A 20,712-nucleotide genomic window follows, 5' to 3' on the forward strand; every position below is an offset into this window, starting at 1 on the left:
TTCCACTACAAATACTGTCAGTCTGACAAAAACGCCCAGTGACACTGAACCCCTATCCCTTACAGAACACATTCAGTATACATGTACTCACTTCCTTTCGTCTGCGTTTAGTGAAAGCAGATCGTTCTGATGACATTGGTATCCGGTTTCTGACCTCCTGTGAGTGGTCAACAATTGTCGGAACTGGAACTGCGTTAGGCAACAGCTGTTTTGTGTGTGCCAGGTTGTCTTGCCGGCTTAACTGCGTTCGCATTGGAAGAAAGTGTCGCGAAACACACAACATCGTGTTGGCCGTTTCCAGTTAATCAGTCTTGCTGCAGAAGTTGTAAGCCCATCGGAAAAAGGTGACAACTGATGCCTGAACCTTTTTTCTATACTTCATAGCTATCAGCAGCCGTGCGCATTCCTTCGGCGTGCTGTTGATGCTCGATTTAGGCAAACGCCCACTTGAGCGTAAGCTGTAACTTTCGGTTTCCAAACACTAAGTGACGTCACAGCCGGTTCTCGTCTACTGGCGGCCATTTCGAAGTCTCGTTTAGCAGACGAATTTGGCGAAACGTTTTTAATTAAATCACAATGATTAAGCTACGAATCGGTGAATTTCTTTACATTTTTGGAATCTTTAGGTGCATTTCTCTAACCTTCAGTCATCGGTTAGTGGTTCTAATAACCTTTAAAACAGCGTGGTCTGGTCCTTTAAGTTGTATTTCAAGTCTACGCAGTCCGTAGCAGTTCATTTGCAGGCTATCATTGCTGTGGCATGTCAAAATGCACCATCTACAGCTCAGCTTCAGCGTTCTTGTCTGTGTTTTTCTCAGCGTATGTACACAAGGTAAGGGAAATTCATAACTGCATGATTCTTTCTTCGTTGAGTATCGTACAATTCAATGTCATTTTTAAATGAAATGGGAAGCTACAAGAAATAATTCAAAGAGACCCCTGTTTCAGAAATCTCAAATTTATTTCTTAGTACATGTACATTAGTTGTATTTGTGTACTCAGTTTTTGAATCAAATTAACCTGTAAAATTGAACATGCCTCATAATTATGACAGTATTTGAGTGTATATCTGTGTGTGTTTGTGTGTGTGTAAACTGTGTGCGTGTGTGTGTGTGTGTGTGTGTGTGTGTGTCTGTCTGTCTGTCTGTTAGTCCGTCTGTCCGGCTGTCTGTCTGTCTGTCTGTCTGTCTGTCGGTGTGTTATTGTTGTTTTTGTGTGTACGTCCGCACATGCCTGTGTGCGTGCGTTGGAGGCAAAGTCGTGGAGACGTTAATTTGGATAAATTGTCGGGCAAATGTAACTTTGAGACAACAAAGGACATTCTCTGTGGTGTACTTTAGAAACAGTTACAATGTTATGTGAGTGTGTGTGTGTGTGTGTGTGTGTGTGTGTGTGTGTGTGTGTGTGTGTGTGTGTTTAATGCTATCGGCACGCTCTAGAGCCCCAAACCTGCTCATCAATTGAGGTTCTTTAGTGCTGGTAATCATTACCATATAACGCTGGCAGACGAAACCTGTTCGAATTTAGACTCTCAAGTATTTAATCCAGCAATTGCGAGCAAGTGTCACACAGTAGCGACGACAGCGAAAGCGAGTAGAAACATGACAATCCGCAAGGGTTACACAAACAAATAGTTTTGAATTTGAATAACTGCATGAACGTTCAAAACGAATATTAAGGTAATCCTAGTGTTTGAGTATATTATAACACCCCCAAGCGGAAGCTTAATTGGAAGGGCAATTTGAGACCACGAGTAACCCTTTAACTGTGTGTTCCCCCTTGTAATCTGCAGTGCGGCACACAGAGGCAGAGGAACACACAGCTGACTCCATCGAGGAACTGAAGAACGCTTGCAAAAAGGATGGCCTGCTTCTTCAGATCACAGAAGCCTTCTTTTGCAACCAGCCAGACTACAGTCCTTGTGATCACAACTGCACGCCTGTAGACGAATCTCAACCTTCCGGTCTATGCTTTGCACCTAGTGACACGCATCGTCTCAGAGGCTGCACGTCTGAAGCGAGTTGTCGGCTCCGGCTCAGTCTCGATGAACTGAACAAAGTATACAAGGCTGTGGACACTGAAGAATCGCCGGAAAATGTTGATGAGCTTTTCGACAGACGTGGAAAGTACGTTTTTCATTACGTATGTGGGGATGGTGAGTGCATTTTGAACTCGTATTTTGTCTGAAATTGGTTGTGCGTGGGGATATGATTAAAAAAAATAAAAATGATGATGATGATGATGATGATGATGATGATGATGATGATGATGATGATGATGATGATGACGACGACGACGACGACGATGATGATGATGATGATGAAGACGGCTACGACGACTACGGCGACGACGTCGACGACGATGATGATGATGATGATGATGATGATGATGATGATGATGATGATGATGATGATGATTTGGATTGACCTCCATGTGTGTTCCAGGTGAAAATCAAAAGCAGATAAACCCGTGTCGCGGACACAAAGATAACTCATTGGGAGAAAACTACACCTCCCTTCTCATCAGGCGTTACCCCTCGGACCACAACGAATGCCGCACTGTGTGCGACCTCGAACAACGTCGACCATTCCAGCTAAATATAAACTTTCTCCTGGCAGACACGGCGACAAATAAGCATGCGAATGTAATGGCATACAAACTACAATCAAGTGTCAACAATGTCAGAGAAGGAGAAAACGACAACAATGGAGATGAAGGAGATGCTGATGCTGATGATGATACTGATGACGCTGCTACTGCTGATGCTGCTGCTGAAGATGGATGGACGATGGTGCACAGTGGATATTTCAATGAATCGGATAGCTTGTTCACTAACAACATCATTAAGATACGCCTTCATTTTAAGGACCTGTCGACAGTCAGGCGGTTTTGGATTGATCTCGGAGGTAAGGATGTCTTGTTTCATCAAACATACCTGCTGAACGTTCCAGTAACAGTACATGCACGTCATTGTATTCCGAAAAACAAGGGTCTCAATGTACCAACAAGTCAATTGTCAAAAGATCATTTTCATGAATTTTGTCTTTCTGGATGTGTATATATTTTTACCCATGTAAAAAGCAGGAACATATCCTTGATAAAATGCCGGTGGACTATGAATGTATCAACTACGTTCTTTCACGCGTCTGTCTGCGTTAAAAATGCCTTAAATATGTACTGTGCAAAACTGGATCACAGCGAGACAACGTGCATGTTATTGTGTATTTCATATACTTCATATAATTATGTCCTTGAGGCTTTTCGATATATTTTTTTTTAATTAAAAAAGCGTTCTTCCATTTTGACAAATGCCAAAAATCAGCATTCTGATTGCTTCCTTGTGATGAATGGGCATATTCTGCTGAACTAATTTAGCAGAATGGCGCTGGTGTTAGTTCCAAAATAAATTCAGGAAAACATACCCAGAAAGACTCTGTGAAGTGTTCTTTTTACGTGTATCCAAGTAGGAACTGCTTTTATCTAGAGCTCCCCAAAATGTGCGCCCTTGCGTCGTATACGCACAAGAAGCCAAAAATACGTACTCTAAATTCTTGAAGGGGGTTCCGTGGCGCACTATACTTGAAAAGAGCGGGTCCCGGGACGCACAAAATGTATCATGTATACCGTAGGTACTGAATTCATCGTCTACTACTTTCTACAGAGACTAGACAAGAACGTACACTTGACTGTGTTTCGAAGAAAAAGAAACATCCTTCTGGATTTCTACCGACTTAAATTTACTGAGTAAAACAAACCGATATGACAAATAACACTTTATGAAGGTTTCACAGAACTGCCAAAAGTTCTGCCGGTTTTTGGACCCTTTAAAATTCTGCTTAAGGTTGTTCCGGACCCCTACTTCTTCTTCTTCTGCGTTCGGGGGCTGAAACTCCCACGTACACTCGTGTTTTTTTGCACGAGTGGAATTTTACGTGTATGACCGTTTTTTACCCCGCCATTTAGGCAGCCATACGCCGTTTTCGGAGGAAGCATGCTGGGTATTTTCGTGTTTCTATAACCCACCGAACTCTGACATGGATTACAGGATCTTTTTCGTGCGCACTTGGTCTTGTGCTTGTGTGTACACACGGGGGTGTTCGGACACCGAGGAGAGTCTGCACACAAAGTTGACTCTGAGAAATAAATCTCTCGCCGAACGTGGGGACGAACTCACGCTGACAGCGGCCAACAGGATACAAATCCAGCGCGCTACCGACTGAGCTACATCCCCGCCCTCCGGAACCCTACAATTTATAATTGGGGGTCCCTGGACCCTCTACGTAGAGTATCGGTGGGGAGCCGTGGATGTTTACTGATACGAAAAGAGCAATTGCGATTGTATGTTGTTTTCATTACAAGATGGTTTTAAAGAAGGTATCACAGAGAGGTGTTTAGTTGAGAACAGTGTTATTAATTAGCACATACTTGTACTTGTACTTGTACTTGTACTTGTAAGATGTTTGAGGCCAGTTAGGCCTGTTCATCCTTCTGTGGTCGTTTTCGTAGTAACCTTAGCAACTTTGGCATGCATGGTGGGATCAGCCTAGTTACTAGCTAGTTACTAGTAGCACTCAGGATCAAACACAGAGGGGAGATCTTTCCAGTGGGCGTCCAACCTGGCCTTAAAGGCATTCACAGATGGTGCAGTCACGACCTGGTCTGGCAGGCTATTCCACGTGTTCACAACTCTCTCGCTGAAGAAGTTGCCTCGGACATTGAGTCTGTAGCGGGGCTTGCTTAGCTTCAGGGTACTGCCTCGGGTGTCTCTACCAGCGAAGAAAGAGAACTGTGGCCGCTCTGTCTTGTAGAAACCATGAAGGTACTTGTAGACTTCAATCATGTCCCCCCTCTTGCGACGATGCTCTAGACAAGGTAGCTTCAAAGTGGCCAGCCGTTCACTGTAGGGTTTGTCTTTCAGCGAGCTTATAAGCTTGGTTGCCCTTCGTTGCACGCGCTCCACCTCCTGACAAAGTGTCTTGTGTTGCGGCTGCCAGACTGCGTGGCCATATTCGAGAATAGGACGGACAAGTGACTTGTAGAGCTGCAGGAAAACTTCTACTGTGAGGTAGTCGAAGGAACGCCTGATGACCCCCATGACTCTGTTGGCTTTTGCTGCTGAAAGGGCGACATGCTTGTTGAAGCTCAGGTTGTTGTCCACATAGACCCCCAGGTCCTTCTCGAAATCGCTCTCCTCTAGTGCAATACTGCGAGCTTCACCTGACGCGTCCGTCCCTGTCATGTAGTAGATAGCTTCTGACCTCTTATTTCCCAGCTTCAGGACATGACATTTCTCCGGGTGAAAATTCATCAGCCACTGTTGGGACCAGTCCTGGAGGCTATCCAAGTCTTTCTGCAGGGTTTGTGGGGCTCCCTCAACGTCACTTCTGGTGTAGACCTTAGTGTCATCAGCGAAGATCCGGACATAGTTGGCGACAACGTTCGGCAGATCGTTGATGTAAAGTACGAATAGCATGGGTCCTAGAACACTTCCCTGGGGGATACCACTCGTCACTTCGGCCTCTGATGACTGAACTCCATTCACGACCACACACTGTCGTCTTTCGCTCAGAAAGTCCGCAATCCAGGCCAGGATCCTTCCGCCGATACCGTGTGCTTCAGTCTTCAGGACAAGGCGTCTGTGTGGCACACTATCAAAGGCTTTCTTGAAATCCATGTACACAGCATCAACCGTTCCGCCTTCGTCAAGAATCTGGGTCCATGTGTCTAGAACATCTAGTAGCTGAGTGACGCAAGAGCGGCCTTGGACAAACCCATGCTGCTTATCTGTGATGAGGTCGTTCTCCTGTAGGTGTTTGATGAGCTGCTCACGAACTAGAGTCTCCATGACCTTACACAGGATGCACGTGAGGCTGACCGGCCTGTAGTTGTTGGCGGAGAGTTTGCTGCCCTTCTTGAAAATGGGTGTCACACGTGCATGTCGCCATTCCTCGGGTATCCTGCCCTCGTCGAGAGACTTCCTGAAGAGCATCGCTACCGGTTCGGCTAGAGCATCTGCTGCCTTGCTTAGAAGAAGTGGACTCAACCCATCTGGACCGGGTGCTTTCCCTGCCTGCAGACCCTCCAGCAGCTTTTTCACTTTCTCTGATGTGACTTCAAAGTCACGGAGTTCTGATGTGAAGTTGTATTCTGGTGGATCTGGAAGGTCGCCGTCAGCCTCTGCCGTAAAGACGCTTTTGAAAAATGCGTTAAGTACCTCTGCTTTTTCCTGATCGGATGTGGTTTTGGTGCCGTCTTCCTTTTTGAGGTCCGCTATTCCTGTTTTCGTCTTGGTTTTGTTCTTGACGTATGACCAAAAAGCTTTTGGGTTTCGTTTTGCCTGTTTTGCCACTGTCTGTTCTAGCAGTCGTTGTGCCTTTCTACAAGCCCGCCTTGCCTGATTTCTGACTTTACAGTACTCCTGATACACTTTGCCATCTCTCGATTCCAACCACTTTCTAAACAACTTGTGTTTTTTCCGTACTGTTCTCAGGGTACCTTTATCCATCCATTTCTTTGTAGATCTGCCACTGAAACGGGTCACCGGAACATGCCTCTCTACGGCCGTCTGTATCCTCTCTCTCAGCTTCTTCCATGTGTCGTCCACTGACAAGTTGGAAAACTCATTCTCCCAGTTTACCTTCTTCAGGTACTCGTTGATAGCAGCAAAATCAGCCTTTGAGTAGTTGGGTCGCTTCGTTCCCTCGCTGTCCTTCCGGAACCATGCCAGTTTGACGTTTAGAGTAACGTGGTCACTCTTTCCTAACCCCGCCAGTGTGGAGACCTCTTGAACGATATCCTCTCTGTTGCTGAGCACCAAGTCCACGAGACTGGGTTCCTGACCCTCTCTGAAACGTGTGCAACCCCTCTGATGCTGGGTGAGAAAAGCGTCTTTGTATGTGCGCAGAAACTGTGATGCCGGGTGATTTTGTCCTACCGTGCTTATCTCTTGGTTCCAGTCGATCTGTGGGTAATTAAAGTCCCCCAAAATCAACAAGTGCTCGGGCTTATCCTCCACTGCTTTCATCAGTAGTTCATTCAGCTTTGTAGCATTATCCAGGCTGCTATTAGGACTTCTATACACTAGCCCTATCCTTAAGACGTCTCCACTCTCAGGCTGGCATTCCACAAAAATGGCTTCTTGGAAATCACTGTTCAAATGCTCACATAAGGCAGGTTTCATGCTCGTCTTCACATACAAAGCTATCCCTCTCCCCTCTTTCTCCATGTTGTGGAAAAGTTCAAACCCCTCCACTGCTATCTCACACTCCTGGACATCATACCTGCTTCTTTTCGGCTTCACTTCAGTGATAGCTATCACGTCAGGCTCATGTAGTTCAATCATTGACTGAAGCTCTGCTCTCTTGTTCATCAAACTATCCGAGTTGGTGTATATACATGAGCAAGAAAACTGTGAATTCTTGTCTTTGTGCTGCTTAAAAACAGGTTTAAAATTATTTACATTCGAAGGCCCCTTCTTTCTCAGGCTGGGTGTTCCTGGTCTGGCTGCCGGAGGGCGTACTTCCCTACGTTCACGACCTGGCCTTGTCTTCTCACCCAGTGTGCGTTGTCGTCCCCCGATGCCTTAGACTCATTCTGCTTTTGTTTCAACTCTTTGAAAAGCTCCTCTTCTTGTTTTCTTTCTTGCGGTGTCATATCTTTTCTCAGCGAAACCATAGCAAAAAGGCGACCATCTTCCCCTTCTTCGTCCGGTTTTCCTTCACGTCTAGCCTTGTTAAAGGCCCTGAGCACTTCATCTCTTGCTGCTTGACTTTGGAGGGAGACCCTGATAGGCCTGTTCTTGCTTCCTTGATCTGCATTGGCTTGTTTAGGGCCCCTCAGCCTTCTTATGTCAACTGGTTCACTCTTGCTCTTAATATCTTGCAGAATCTGTTTTACTCTTTTTTCATCTTCTTCTTTCTTCTCCTCTATGCTGTTTGCCGTGCTTTCGGGGAGCCGAAAAATCATCAGATTTACTTGCCTCTTTGCTCTATCTTCTGCCTCAGCAGCATGCTCCTTGGCCTTAGTATCCACCAACCTGACCACTTCCTCTTTCTGCATAGTCTCAGCATTCTGGGCCTGATTATCCTGCTGCAGATTCTTCAAAGCATTTTCCATGGCGGGGGGAAAGTTTCCCTCTTCAATCTGCTTCACACGGTCGCTCATTGCCGAGACAGTATCGGACAACTTGCCCACGTCGAATTGCAATTTTGAGATGTTGCCGATGAATTTTGCGGCAAGGAGATTGCATGAACTGTTGCAGTACCAGTGGATTTGTGGTTGTGCGGCGTTACTATCCTTACTAAGTACATCGTAGGCAGCGTCTGAGACGTCCTGGCATGGCGCATGGAACCACCTCTCGCATAACCCACACTGAAGCGACTTTTGGTTGTCTCGGACGGTCTTCTTGCAGCTGCCACATTGTACGGCCTGTGACTGTGTGTCGGCTTGCGACGCAGAGCCTCTCCTCGTATTCATGCTCATAGTATGAGAAAAAAGTCACTGACCTTAGAGTCCCGTTAGATGCAATACCCAAGAGGTTCAGCAGAAGCCCAACAGCCTGTTGATCATGAAGTTGATGTGTATACAACGAATCCTCAAGTGAAGTTGTAGCAGAAGTCCAAAAGTGATGTGTTTTCCCGGACCGGAAGTGCTGTCGAATATGGCGCGGAACAGTAGACGCCACTTTCTCACAAGTATAGCGCTCAACAAAAGTTTGCAAACGACTCTTGATAACTTGAAATAGGAAGACTAGTGTCTTATAAAGCCATCCAGTACTGTTTTATGGTCTACCACTGTCCTAAACCTCAAAAAAACATCCAAAGTTTCGAGAGCGATGAAACGGACATGTTGATCCCACCACGCATGCGCATCAACAACAACAACAACAATATTAATGTTGTATCTATGTTACATGCACCACCACCACAATTTCTCCATGTGAGATAATAAAGTTAATTTGATTTGATTTGATTTGATTTAACAATAGTTATTTTACTTTAATGAACAGGCACTCCGTTTAGGCTGAAATGTACACCCGAAGAAGAGACGCCTACACAGCATGGGAGCACTTTGGACACCAGCGTCTCAACCAGTCCATACGGAACAGCAGAACCAGAGGAACCAGAGCAACCTACTACAGGTCAAGCGGGAAAAGAAGGTGCGTTAATTGCTACTTCTTAGTTGTGGCCAGTGAATTTACAATCACACAAACGATAATGTTTCCACCACTGTCAACACACCTCTTTTTGTTAAGGATTCAGGTTTAATGCGATTGCTAAACTGAGTACATTGTTGTTGAAGTTTTTTGTTTTGTCTGTTTGTTTGTTTGTTTGGGGGGGGGGGGGGGGGCACACTATTTAAATTAACAACAAGTTATATTTTTATTCCTGAAATAGAATTTTGGTTTGAAGTTTGGCACTAACTTTTTTGTTCCATTGAAGTAAACTATATCTTTAAGTAAGTTTTGTCGTAGGTCGGTACACACTATACGCCACATTTCCCGACCCTGAAAAAAAAAAACAGCCGCTTGATGTCAGTCTAAACGGCACATCAGTGACATATTTCATAAGACAGTAAACAGTCTAGCTTTTAAAAGCTAGAATGTTTCGTAAAAAATATACGGAACATTCTTACTTTTATAAAAGGCACATTCCTTCTCGTGAAAACAGCTAGGCTCACCATTTTCGATTTGGCCAGGCTTTTAGATTGATAAGACAATCGGACGGGCGCTGTGGCGGGGTGGTAAGACGTCGGCCTCTTATCAGTAAAAGGGGGGGAGTTAACGTCCTCTCAGAAAATATTTCCATTTGGGACAAGAATTGGTGATACGCTAAGGAGCTGGTAAGGGTGAGCGAAGAGGGGAGGATGACGGGGTGGGCAGGAGTGGTGATGATAAAAGTTTGTTAAGGGGTAAGTTCTTCTTCTAGATAGTCTGATTTAATATGATTGGGTTTGGCACCCGTTGTCTCAAGAAGCATTGGGAGTAGGATGTTAAAAGTAAACGTTTATTTTCCAAAAAGGTACTTTATAAAAAGTGATAAAATTTCAGAGCCACTTTATAAAATCAAGGGTTAAAAAAGGCGATTCAGATTTGTACAGAGAGAGCCCAAAAGCAGGTATATACAGCACATGGGCCTTTTTTTCATTTCACTTGCAGTTTAAGAAAGTTATCTATGCCACAGTGACACACCGAATACATTCACTCACACAGATATAGGGTAAATGTAAAAAAAAAAATATAAAAAAAAATAAAAAAAATTATATACACAAAGTACTGACTTCTAAATAATGTTGCGTGTAGGATAGTTTGTCATATATTGACGAGTAATTACATACATCTAAAATAGTTTTGAGAATAAAATAAATGTTCACCTAAGGAACGAACGTTTGGTAGAAGTCATAGGTGTGAGTTTTTGGAAGGTAGAAGTACGATTTGGTTGGGTCTTGGTATGCGGTGCTCGGCGTCCCACCCGCCAGAAGGGGTGAGGGGGGATGAGGGTGGAGGGGGGGGGGAAAGGAGGCCCGTCTCTCCCGGCAAGTGGGTACCGGCGGAACGCGCACACCAGACAAGAGAGTAGTTGGGGTATGGTGTGGAGGGTCGTATTAGGTGTGCGGTGCGCAGCTACCGTCCCGCCAGGTGGAGCAGGGAAGGGAGAGGGGGGATGGGGAATGGCCCTTCGCTCCCGGCGGGGGGTGCTGGCGGGCGCGCACACCCAATAGTAGTTGGGGTGTGGTAGAGAGTCGGCCTCTTAATCGGAAGGTCGAGGGTTTGAATCCCGGCCGCGGCCGCCTGGTGGGTTAAGTGTGGAGATTTGTCCGATCTCCCAGGTCAACTTATGTGCAAACCTGCTAGTGGCCTGCTTATCCCCCTTCGTGTGTACACGCAAGCACAAGACCAAGTGCGCACGGAAAAGATCCTGTAATCCATGTCAGAGTTCGGTGGGTTATAGAAACACGAAAATATCCAGCATGCTTCCTCCAAAAGCGGCGTATGGCTGCCTGAATGGCGGGGTAAAAACGGTCATACACGTAAAATTCCACTCGCCCAAAACACGAGTGTACGTGGGAGTTTCAGCCCACGAACGCAGAAGAAGAAGAAGAAGAAGAAGAAGAAGAAGAAGAAGAAGAAGAAGAAGAAGAAGAAGATAAGACCATCCCTCCACTTAAACACGTATCAACAATTAAAAGCCTTGGTTCTTTCTATTTACAGCGGAAATGTGTTCATGTATAAGTTTCGTAATTTTGTTGCCGCTAGAAATTAAATGTATTTGTTTTAACCTAAAAACTCACCACAGCAAGCAATCAGGGTGATGATTGTTTGTATGTGATCAAATGTAGGGATAATCCTATTCCATGTGAGTACATCTGGGATGGTGCGCCGACATGTTTTCACGAGCAGTGTGCCTTTAAGGTTTCTACCTGAATGACAATTTACGTCATTTAAGGACAGGAATAGCGTATCTTTAAACACACAAATGATAGACTTTAAAAGACTTTGTCCATCTAAAAAAAATTTTTTTAAAAAGTGTTCGCTGTTACAGAAAGTTAGTAACCCTCTTTGACATTAATGTTTCCCATTATGATTATGTCGTTACTGAAGTTATTGATTTTATATTTCTTTCTCTTTTTCATTTATTAATGCATGTATTATTTGCTGTTTTATTTTGTTTCATTTATGTGTGTTACGTACTTAATTCTTAGCCGTTGTATTCATTCGTTCATTTATTTATTTATTGACCTATTGATTGCTCTATTCCTGTTCACGTTTTAACTTTCTTGTACGTTGAACAGATGGCATCCCTGCGTACACGTACGTGGTGCCGGTGGTTATTATCGCCTTGGTCATTGGCATCGTCATTGGGGTGTTTTTTGTCAAGCGCAGACAGTAAGTAATCATGTGTGTGTGTGTGTTTGTGTGTGTGTGTGTGTGTGTTTGTGTGTGTGTGTGTGTGTGTGTGTGTATGTACGTGCGTGCGTGCGTGCGTGTGAGCGTGCGTGCGTTTGTGTGCGTGTGTGTGTGTGTGTAAGTACGTGTGTTCATCAATGTATCTGTCAGTTTGCCTGTTAATCTCAGCAGACTGACAAGCTCTTTAATCTAAACTTACGAACAGCTCTGCTTTCAAAGCTTACAACAAAACCATTACATTTTGCAGGCAGCTACGAGTGAAGCAAACACTAGGTGGCGACTGCAGAGGCACTGCACCAGATAACACGCCAGAAGAAACACAACCAGAATCAACCTACCAGCAAGTCAACAACGAAATGCAAGCTGCCAATCCTGCGGTAGAATCACCATACTCTGTTGCAAACAACGACGACGAATATGGGAGACTTGCTTTGAGCGGTAGACCAGATAGACAAAGGGAGGTAAACGACCTGTACGATCACGCCACGACTCTGCCGAAACCGGAAGGAGACGATGCCTACAACGTGGTTAACCGAGACCAAAAGAAGCAAGTCGTCTTGGACAATATTTATGATAGAACGGTCTAGGAATGACTGCGCAATAAGTTGAAATACACACAAAACACTCGCACGTGCTTACACATTCGCACGCATGCACGCACGCAAGCAAGCAAGCACAAGCACACACACACACAAGCACATCCACACATGTAAGTACGTACGCACGCACGCATATGACGCACGCGCGCACACACGCGCACACACACACACCCACGCACGCACACACGCACACATAGGCATCGCACACACGTGACACACTCAAGCGCTCTGTCTAAACACACGGCCACACAGCCACCTCCACATCAAAACACACCTTCACCGGATCTGTGAGCTTACTGGTACAGTGTGGTGTGTGAATATGGAACACGTGGCTGCTTGCAGTACGTGCCAAAAAGCGTCATGCGTATTATGAAGGCTTCGAAAGAGTGCCTGAATTGATGTTTGCTTCCGAAAGACTGGATTGTCAGTCAGTTGTTGTACAGCATGTTAAAGATTCATTCAACATATTTACTGGAAAATGAATACTTGTCTTTTACTCTTGCATCCATTTTCTTTAGCGTTGTAGTTTTTGTTAGTTTGATTGTTTAATCCAAGCGGAGCGCGGGCGAAGCCCGCGCGTAGCGAGGTAGTTTTTTTTTTCATCTCCCAGCACTGAAAATTTTTTTGCCAAGTGGTGTCTGTCTGGACATTGTTCTAGAATTCATCTTTTAGCACAATATTAGCGACACTGTTTGGACAATTCTATTAAAATTAGGCGTACAAACTGATTTTGTTTCGGGGAATCCTCTCAGAGGATCAGAATTTTCATACAATATCATCGGAAGCTGTTACAACGGGAAAATGTGAAACTTTTGTCACTTTTTAACATGGAATTTCATCTTTGAGCGTTTCAAGCGGACTTTAATAAAATAGTTATTTGCGAATTAAGCAGCGGAAGACACTCACCGGTTCAACATGTGTATGGTCATTAAACCTCAAAACATTTCAGTAAGTGGTTTAGACAAACACCTCCGCCATGTGAGGGTGACTGGTTTGTAGCTGAAGAGTTTTTTTCTAAAGTGTGTTCTAAATACAAATGACGTACTGGTAATGATGTAATGAGTTGTTCTAATCTTGTTCTTGGAACTCTTGCTGTTCCAAGCTTGTTCTTAGCAAGTCTTGGTGACGAGAACAAAGACTATCAATGAAATCTTTAGAAATAACCTCTGACAACGACGACGATGACGACGACGACGACGATAACAACAACAACAACAAATGACATCGACGACGACGACGACAACAACAACAACAACAACAACAACAACAACAACAAAAACAACAACACGAGAACAACAACAATCACGACAACGAACATGACAACAACAACACCAACAACTACGACGACAACTACAACGACTGGGTTATGATGACATCACCAATGATTTAAAGGCCGTTAAAAAATCGTTAAATCCTATTTCTTCACTGATTCTTATGAAATTTTAAAGGTAGGTTTGTTGTCCCCAACTTATTTTCACTCCATACTTTTCCAGAAGAAAAACAATTTTGGCAGTTAAAAACCGTTAAATTTCAATTCTTCACCGATATTTATGAAATTTTGTGGGTAGGTTCGTTGTCCCCAACTGATTTTCACTCTATACTTTTCCAGAAGAAAGACATAATTTTGGCAGTTAAAAAACGTTAAATTTCAATTCTTCACCTATCTTTATGAAATTTAGTGGGTGGGTCCGTTGTCCCAAACTGAATTTTAAGACATACTTTTCCACTATTTTCTTGGTGAGATCCCGTCTTCGCAGTCCCACCAACCCCACAGCCCCTGGGACATTTCCTTGTTCCAAACGAAATTGCAAATCTTGTCCCTTCCTCCACCCTGACACCTGCCTCCAAGGCCCTCGTGGCTCCTTCACGGTCAAGAGAACGTTTGACTGTCAAAGTCACAACGTTGTCTATGCGATCGTCTGCCTCTCTTGTCGCCAGATTTATATCGGAGAAACCGCGCGCACCCTTGAGGTGCGTTTCTCCGAGCATCTGGCTGACATCCGTCATTCCCGCAATAGGCCAGTATCCCTTCACTTCACCGCCGCTGGTCACTCACTTGATCATGTCAGAGTCATGGCTCTGTGGCAAGTACGTGGCGACTCCTTCGAGCGCAAACTCAGGGAGTCCCACATCATATCATCCCTTGGCACTACCTGCCCCGATGGAATTAACATTCGCCGTTAATTCATTCATCTCAACCTTCCCCCCGCTGTTCCACCTTGTGTGTATGTGTGTGTGTGTGTGTGTGTGCGTGTGTGTGTGTGTGTGTGTGTGTGTGTGTGTGTGTGTGTGTCCGCACGGGTACGCGAGTCTCCTCTTTCGTTCCCTTTCACGCACCCCCCCCCCCCCTCACATTTTGTTTGGTCTACAGACCTCAAAACTACCGCTTTTCATTCTCCTCGAGTAGCTTCCCTTGCTTCTCTGTCTTTGTCATTTGTCGGTTTGTGCAGTGCAGTTGTTTTGTCAGTTGTTCTCCTCTTTATTTGTTCTATCGTCTTTCTTCTTCTTTTTTGTGTGTGTACTTTTGTGTTTTTGTGCCTGAAGAAGACCCTTAGGTCGAAACGTCGCCGTTATTCGTTCCGTGTTCGTCATTTTAACGTGAGTACATTGCTTTTTGGTCTCTTTATCATACTTTTCCAGACAAAAAACCTTATTTTTGGCAGTTAAAAACCGTTAAATCTCAATTCTTCATCGATATTTATGAAATTTTGTGGGTAGGTTCGTTGTCCCCAACTGATTTTCACTCCATACTTTTCCAGAAGAAAAACATAATTTTGGCAGTTAAAAACCGTTACATTTAAATTTTCACCTATCTTTATGAAATTTAGTGGGTGGGTCCGTTGTCCCAAACTGAATTTCAAGACAAACTATTCCAGTCAAAAAAACTTATTTTTGGCAGTTAAAAACCGTTAAGTCTCAATTCTACACCGATATTTATGACATTTTGTGGGTAGGTTTGTTGTCAGATTTGACATGATGGCAGAATTGAAAGTGTGAGATATCCTGATGTTTCACAATTTATGCTGCATAATTCAGCCCCATAGGCGCTTGAATTTTAGGTGGAGTTGGGTTTTTTTTCAGCCCAAACCAGTAACCCCCACATGGTTTTCATGTCCCTTTCTGAGAGACTTCAAGAAGTTTCAATTTGACGTCATGATTAGCCTGCCGCATTAGCAAGTATGAAAACACGTCATCGATGACACATTTTAAGACAGAGAGAGAGAGAGAGAGAGAGAGAGAGAGAGAGAGAGAATCATGTACACACAGATGGACGACTTCGCTTGGGGTATGTACTGCCCGGCAGTACACATCTACTTAATTGTTTAATTGTTGTTTGTTTGATTCTCACTGTTTTCTTTGCTTGCCGTTGGTAGCTAAAGGTACACTCCTTCTCGTGTAAGAGATCATTTGACCATTAACTTTTTTTCGGCATTGTTTAACATAAAGGCGTACAATCTAAGGAGCCATTTTGAATTTTTGTCCGGCGAATTGGTCCTTACAAAGTTTAATGGAAATACGCTGTGCTATAATTTAGATACCCGTACAATAACAATACCAATAACAATTAAGTGAGTGTCTTCCGCTGCTTAATTCGCAAATAACTATTTTATTAAAGTCCGCTTGAAACGCTCAAAGATGAAATTCCATGTTAAAAAGTGACAAAAGTTTCACATTTTCCCGTTGTAACAGCTTCCGATGATATTATATGAAAATTCTGATCCTCTGAGAGGATTCCCCGAAACAAAATCAGTTTGTACGCCTAATTTTAATAGAATTGTCCAAACAGTGTCGCTAATATTGTGCTAAAAGATGAATTCTAGAACAATGTCCAGACAGACACCACTTGGCCAAAAAATTTTCAGTGCTGGGAGATGAAAAAAAAAACTACCTCGCTACGCGCGGGCTTCGCCCGCGCTCCGCTTGGATAACAACACTTTATTGTCGATAAAAATACTACATAAAAATGGACAATTTTTCTTTGACACGCCCTGCCTGCCTGTAAACAATTATAACGAAAATTTCATAAGAATCATTAGGACATTTACTAAAAGGACAACAATGATTTGCTGGAAAATGCTTCGTGATTATCCTAATTTTTTATTGTATTTTAATCAGCGGTTTTTTTCTTCAATTTCTTTACTGAGTCAGGAGTCCAGACTGCCGTGTGTCGTGTGTCAATCTGATGGCTGCTTTCTGCGTAGAGTGGGGATTAATCCTGGATTTATTTCACAGATTAACTCCTGTGTCAATCTGAACAATATATTCAGTAACAAAAATAACCTTCTGCACAGGTGACACACAGGCTGAATAATCTTATCCCACGTAAAGCCGGAACATATCTTGGTTGGTTTGGGTTTAAACAAGGTTTTATTCAGTGGTACAGTAGTAAAACGAGAAATTATAGGGACACGAACTCAAGCGAACGCTTATATTGCGTGCCCAATACATGAATAGTGGATAATACAATTGTGATGTCGGACAGCAAAAATGCTAATATATACTATGTAATCATCTGGATCAGAAACAGAGTCAAAGTAAACCAAACAAAGCGTAAGACAGAACTATTATATAAATAGCAGAGGAAGGAGGGGGTTGGGTGGAGGGGTTGGGAGAAAGAACGGTAGAGACATGTAGAGAGATGAAAGTAGCAAGCGCATTTAAAAGAGAATGCACATAGTAAATCATAAACTGTAAACTGGGTCGGTTTTAGAAATGATTTACATCAGCAGGAAGTTATGCGGAAGTCTTGAGCTATGCATCTTATTAACACACACCTATTGTACTTGCCTTTTATGTGATCTCAGTGTTTTGCCATGAATGGTTATTCTTAACTCGGACGTATTTGTTTAGTTGTATATTTTGCTTACTATATGATTACCCGCTTCGCCGGGTACCGGCTTCGCCGGGAAGAAGTAGAGCCCAATACCAGGCTGCGCCTGGGACCCGGCTTTGCCGGGTGTACGCCGGCTTTGCCGGCGCACGAACAAAAGGAGATAAACGCGCAAAACACTGGAGACCTTCTAAAAATAGTAACGTGCAGTGACCTTCTAAAAATAGTAACGTAGTAACGGGAATATGGATTGACGCCACACGGAGGAAGGGAGATGATCGCGGCTGAAAACACTGGAGAAGATAAGGAAGAGTTACTGGTAGTGGATCCCGACAACAACAAAAAAATCGGTTCAGTGCGCACAGCGCTGCGCGCTGAGAGCACGTGTTGAAATATCTCATCGATGAGGTTGTGTCCGGGGTGTAGCTGAATACGGTGTCCAAATTTGAAAAAGATCCACCGAGAACTTTGGCCGTGCATCGCGAACAGACAGACAGACAGACACTAGTCGTATATATATATACTAGATGATTACCCTCTTCGCCGGGTACCGGCTTCGCCGGAAAGAAGTAGAGCCGAATACCAGGCTGCGCCTGGGACCCGGCTTTGCCGGGTGTACGCCGGCTTCGCCAGCGCACGAAGGAAAGGAGATAAATGCGCAAAACACTGGAGACCTTCTAAAAATAGTAACGTGCAGTGACCTTCTAAAAGTAGTAACGTAGTAACGGGAATATGGATTGACGCCACACGAAGGAAGGGAGATAAACGCTGAAAACACTGGAGAAGATAAGGAAGAGTTACTGGGAATGGTGAAATGAACAGAAAAACCAAAATCGGTTCAGCGCTGCGCGCTGAGAGCACGTGTTGAAATATCTCATCGATGAGGTTGTGTCCGGGGTGTAGCTGAATACGGTGTCCAAATTTGAAAAAGATCCACCGAGAACTTTGGCCGTGCATCGCGAACAGACAGACAGACAGACAGACAGACAGACAGACAGACAGACAGACAGACAGACACTAGTCGTATATATATATAGATAGATGTCTTTGTTTGCTTGATGCTTTTTTTGTGTGTACACCGTACGCATGAAAAGGAGTTAAAAAAGAGGGCGTGTACTAGAATTTTTTCCATGGGAAATACTGTGTAAACTCTTGCTTCAGAGTGTTAAAAGTACCAGATGTCTTGTGTTAACGATTATTTGCACCACCAAGATTTCTCATGGGGCAGATGCATCCCTCAACTTCAATATAAACTAAAACAGACTTATGTCATTTTCGAAATAATGGTTTTTTAAACGAAAACCAACTTTGTTCAGAAACCAGAAGTAATTTGTGACCCTCCACCACGGAATGAGTCGCATGTCACCTTTGCATGATTTTCATATTTTTACATTTTCCTAAAGAGTTTTTTATGCTCTATCCAGTGGTGAAAACCGTTTTAGAAAAGAGCAAAAACTGTTTGAGTTATAAGCCTGTGACTAAGGTGACCCTCACACTGTTACCAGACACTCCCCGGACTTACACTAAGCCTAGCGCAGAACCGCGCGAGGTGACATGCGACTCATTTAGTGGTGGAGGGTCACGTATGCGTTTGGTATCTATCTAAGTGGAATGATGTCCTACAACTTGAATACATACCAAAAATCAAGTATTTAGTTTGATGCTGGTATCATTTTCGAAATGAATTCTTATTCTTTACTATGCAAAACCAAATCCAGGCAGGTTGTTGCTGTTTAGTTTGTGCCCAGGTGAAAAGATGTCTTTTTTACATGAAAAGATATGTGGCGGTAAAAAGTCGTTTACACCAAAAGGATGGTATTTTTAACAAGTCTAAAAATTCAAATTGGCACTCAGCTTTTACGAATAACATTTTCTTTCTTAGTTTATGAAGCTCATATTATACTATATATTATATTATTATATTATATTATATTGTACGTGTAATACAAAATAACACATGTGAAGAGACTACATTCAGGAAACATCTATTTCAAGTACGTTACATTTCTCAGCATAAGCATTGATTATGTATCTATATATATATACGACTAGTGTCTGTGTGTCTGTGTGTCTGTGTGTCTGTGTGTCTGTGCGCGATGCGCGGCCAAGGTTCTCGATGGATCTGTTTCAAATTTGGTGATCATATTCAGGTACACCCTGGACACAACCTGGTCGATGAGATATTTCAACACGTGTTCTCAGCGCGCAGCGCGGAACCGATTTTGGTTCCACCTCAGCTATTTTGGTTCCACCTCAGCTTACCCGGGCCCCCATACCGACACACCATAGCCGCTACACCACATCACAACGCCAAAGTTCTCGGTGGTTCTTTTTCAAATTTGGACACCGTATTCAGCTACACCCCGGACACAATATCATCGATGAGATATTTCAACACGTGCTATCAGCGCGCAGCGCTAAACTCATGTTCGTTTTTGTGTTTATTTCACCATTATAAGTAACTCTTCCTTATCTTCTCCAGTGTTTGGCGTTTATCTCCCTTCCTTCGTGTGGCTTTCCCGTTCAGTTGTAAGTTACTATTTATTTTTAGAATGTCACTGCGCTGTCCAGAACGCTTCCCTTGCACCCGTAAGTTGTTCTTACTGTCAAAGTGAAAAGGTCGAATCAATTTATAGCCACGCGAAAAATACACTCTCACCTATCTCTATATATTTATAGATACAGATATGCATATATATATACGGCTTCTCTGTGTGTGTGTGTGTTTGTGTGTGTGTGTAGGCAAAAACCTATGTATTATAGAGTTCTGTTTGTGATGGGGTCTAGCGGCTTTTGTCTGTCTGCATGTTCTGGCATGTGAGAAGCAACAGCAGATAATATAGGGCTAAGAAATAAGCTCTAAAATTCTCAATCCCGTTTGACAGGACTTCGCCTTTCAAAGGTGATTGTGGTGAACCGCCACGCTGTCTGTCTCTGTCGCGCCGTTCACCCCAAATTCCCGTTTCTGAGAGTGACTATTTTTAGAATGTCACTGCGCTGTCCAGAACGCTTCCCTTGCACCCGTAAGTTGTTCTTACTGTCAAAGTGAAAAGGTCGAATCAATTTATAGCCACGCGAAAAATACACTCTCACCTATCTCTATATATTTATAGATACAGATATGCATATATATATACGGCTTCTCTGTGTGTGTGTGTGTTTGTGTGTGTGTGTAGGCAAAAACCTATGTATTATAGAGTTCTGTTTGTGATGGGGTCTAGCGGCTTTTGTCTGTCTGTATGTTCTGGCATTTGAGAAGCCACAGCAGATAATATAGGGCTAAGAAATAAGCTCTAAAATTCTCAATCCCGTTTGACAGGACTTCGCCTGCAGAGGTGATTGTGATGAACCGCCACGCTGTCTGTCTCTGTCTCGCG

General features: G+C 43.6%; 1 protein-coding gene across 1 annotated transcript; it reads left to right on the forward strand.

The window, feature by feature from the left end:
• The first annotated feature begins 712 nt into the window (after positions 1 to 712).
• LOC138962811 (uncharacterized) lies at positions 713 to 13,046 on the forward strand. Its single transcript, XM_070334771.1, has 6 exons — positions 713 to 832; positions 1,793 to 2,155; positions 2,445 to 2,906; positions 9,008 to 9,157; positions 11,791 to 11,884; positions 12,153 to 13,046. Exons 1-6 carry the CDS (start codon positions 769 to 771, stop codon positions 12,490 to 12,492), a joined length of 1,473 nt encoding a protein of 490 aa, XP_070190872.1. The 5' UTR covers positions 713 to 768; the 3' UTR covers positions 12,493 to 13,046.
• Positions 13,047 to 20,712: the final 7,666 nt, after the last annotated feature.

The sequence above is a fragment of the Littorina saxatilis genome, linkage group LG3 (assembly GCF_037325665.1).
Source record: "Littorina saxatilis isolate snail1 linkage group LG3, US_GU_Lsax_2.0, whole genome shotgun sequence".
Taxonomy (NCBI): Eukaryota; Metazoa; Mollusca; class Gastropoda; order Littorinimorpha; family Littorinidae; genus Littorina; species Littorina saxatilis.

What these genes read in the sequence shown, in the direction of transcription:
- LOC138962811 (XM_070334771.1), top strand. Translation starts at nt 769, where the DNA reads ATGCACCATCTACAGCTCAGCTTCAGCGTTCTTGTCTGTGTTTTTCTC. An exon ending in TCTCAGCGTATGTACACAAG is followed by an intron (nt 833 to 1,792) that starts GTAAGGGAAATT and finishes TGTAATCTGCAG; the next exon opens with TGCGGCACACAGAGGCAGAG. An exon ending in AGGTCAAGCGGGAAAAGAAG is followed by an intron (nt 9,158 to 11,790) that starts GTGCGTTAATTG and finishes TACGTTGAACAG; the next exon opens with ATGGCATCCCTGCGTACACG.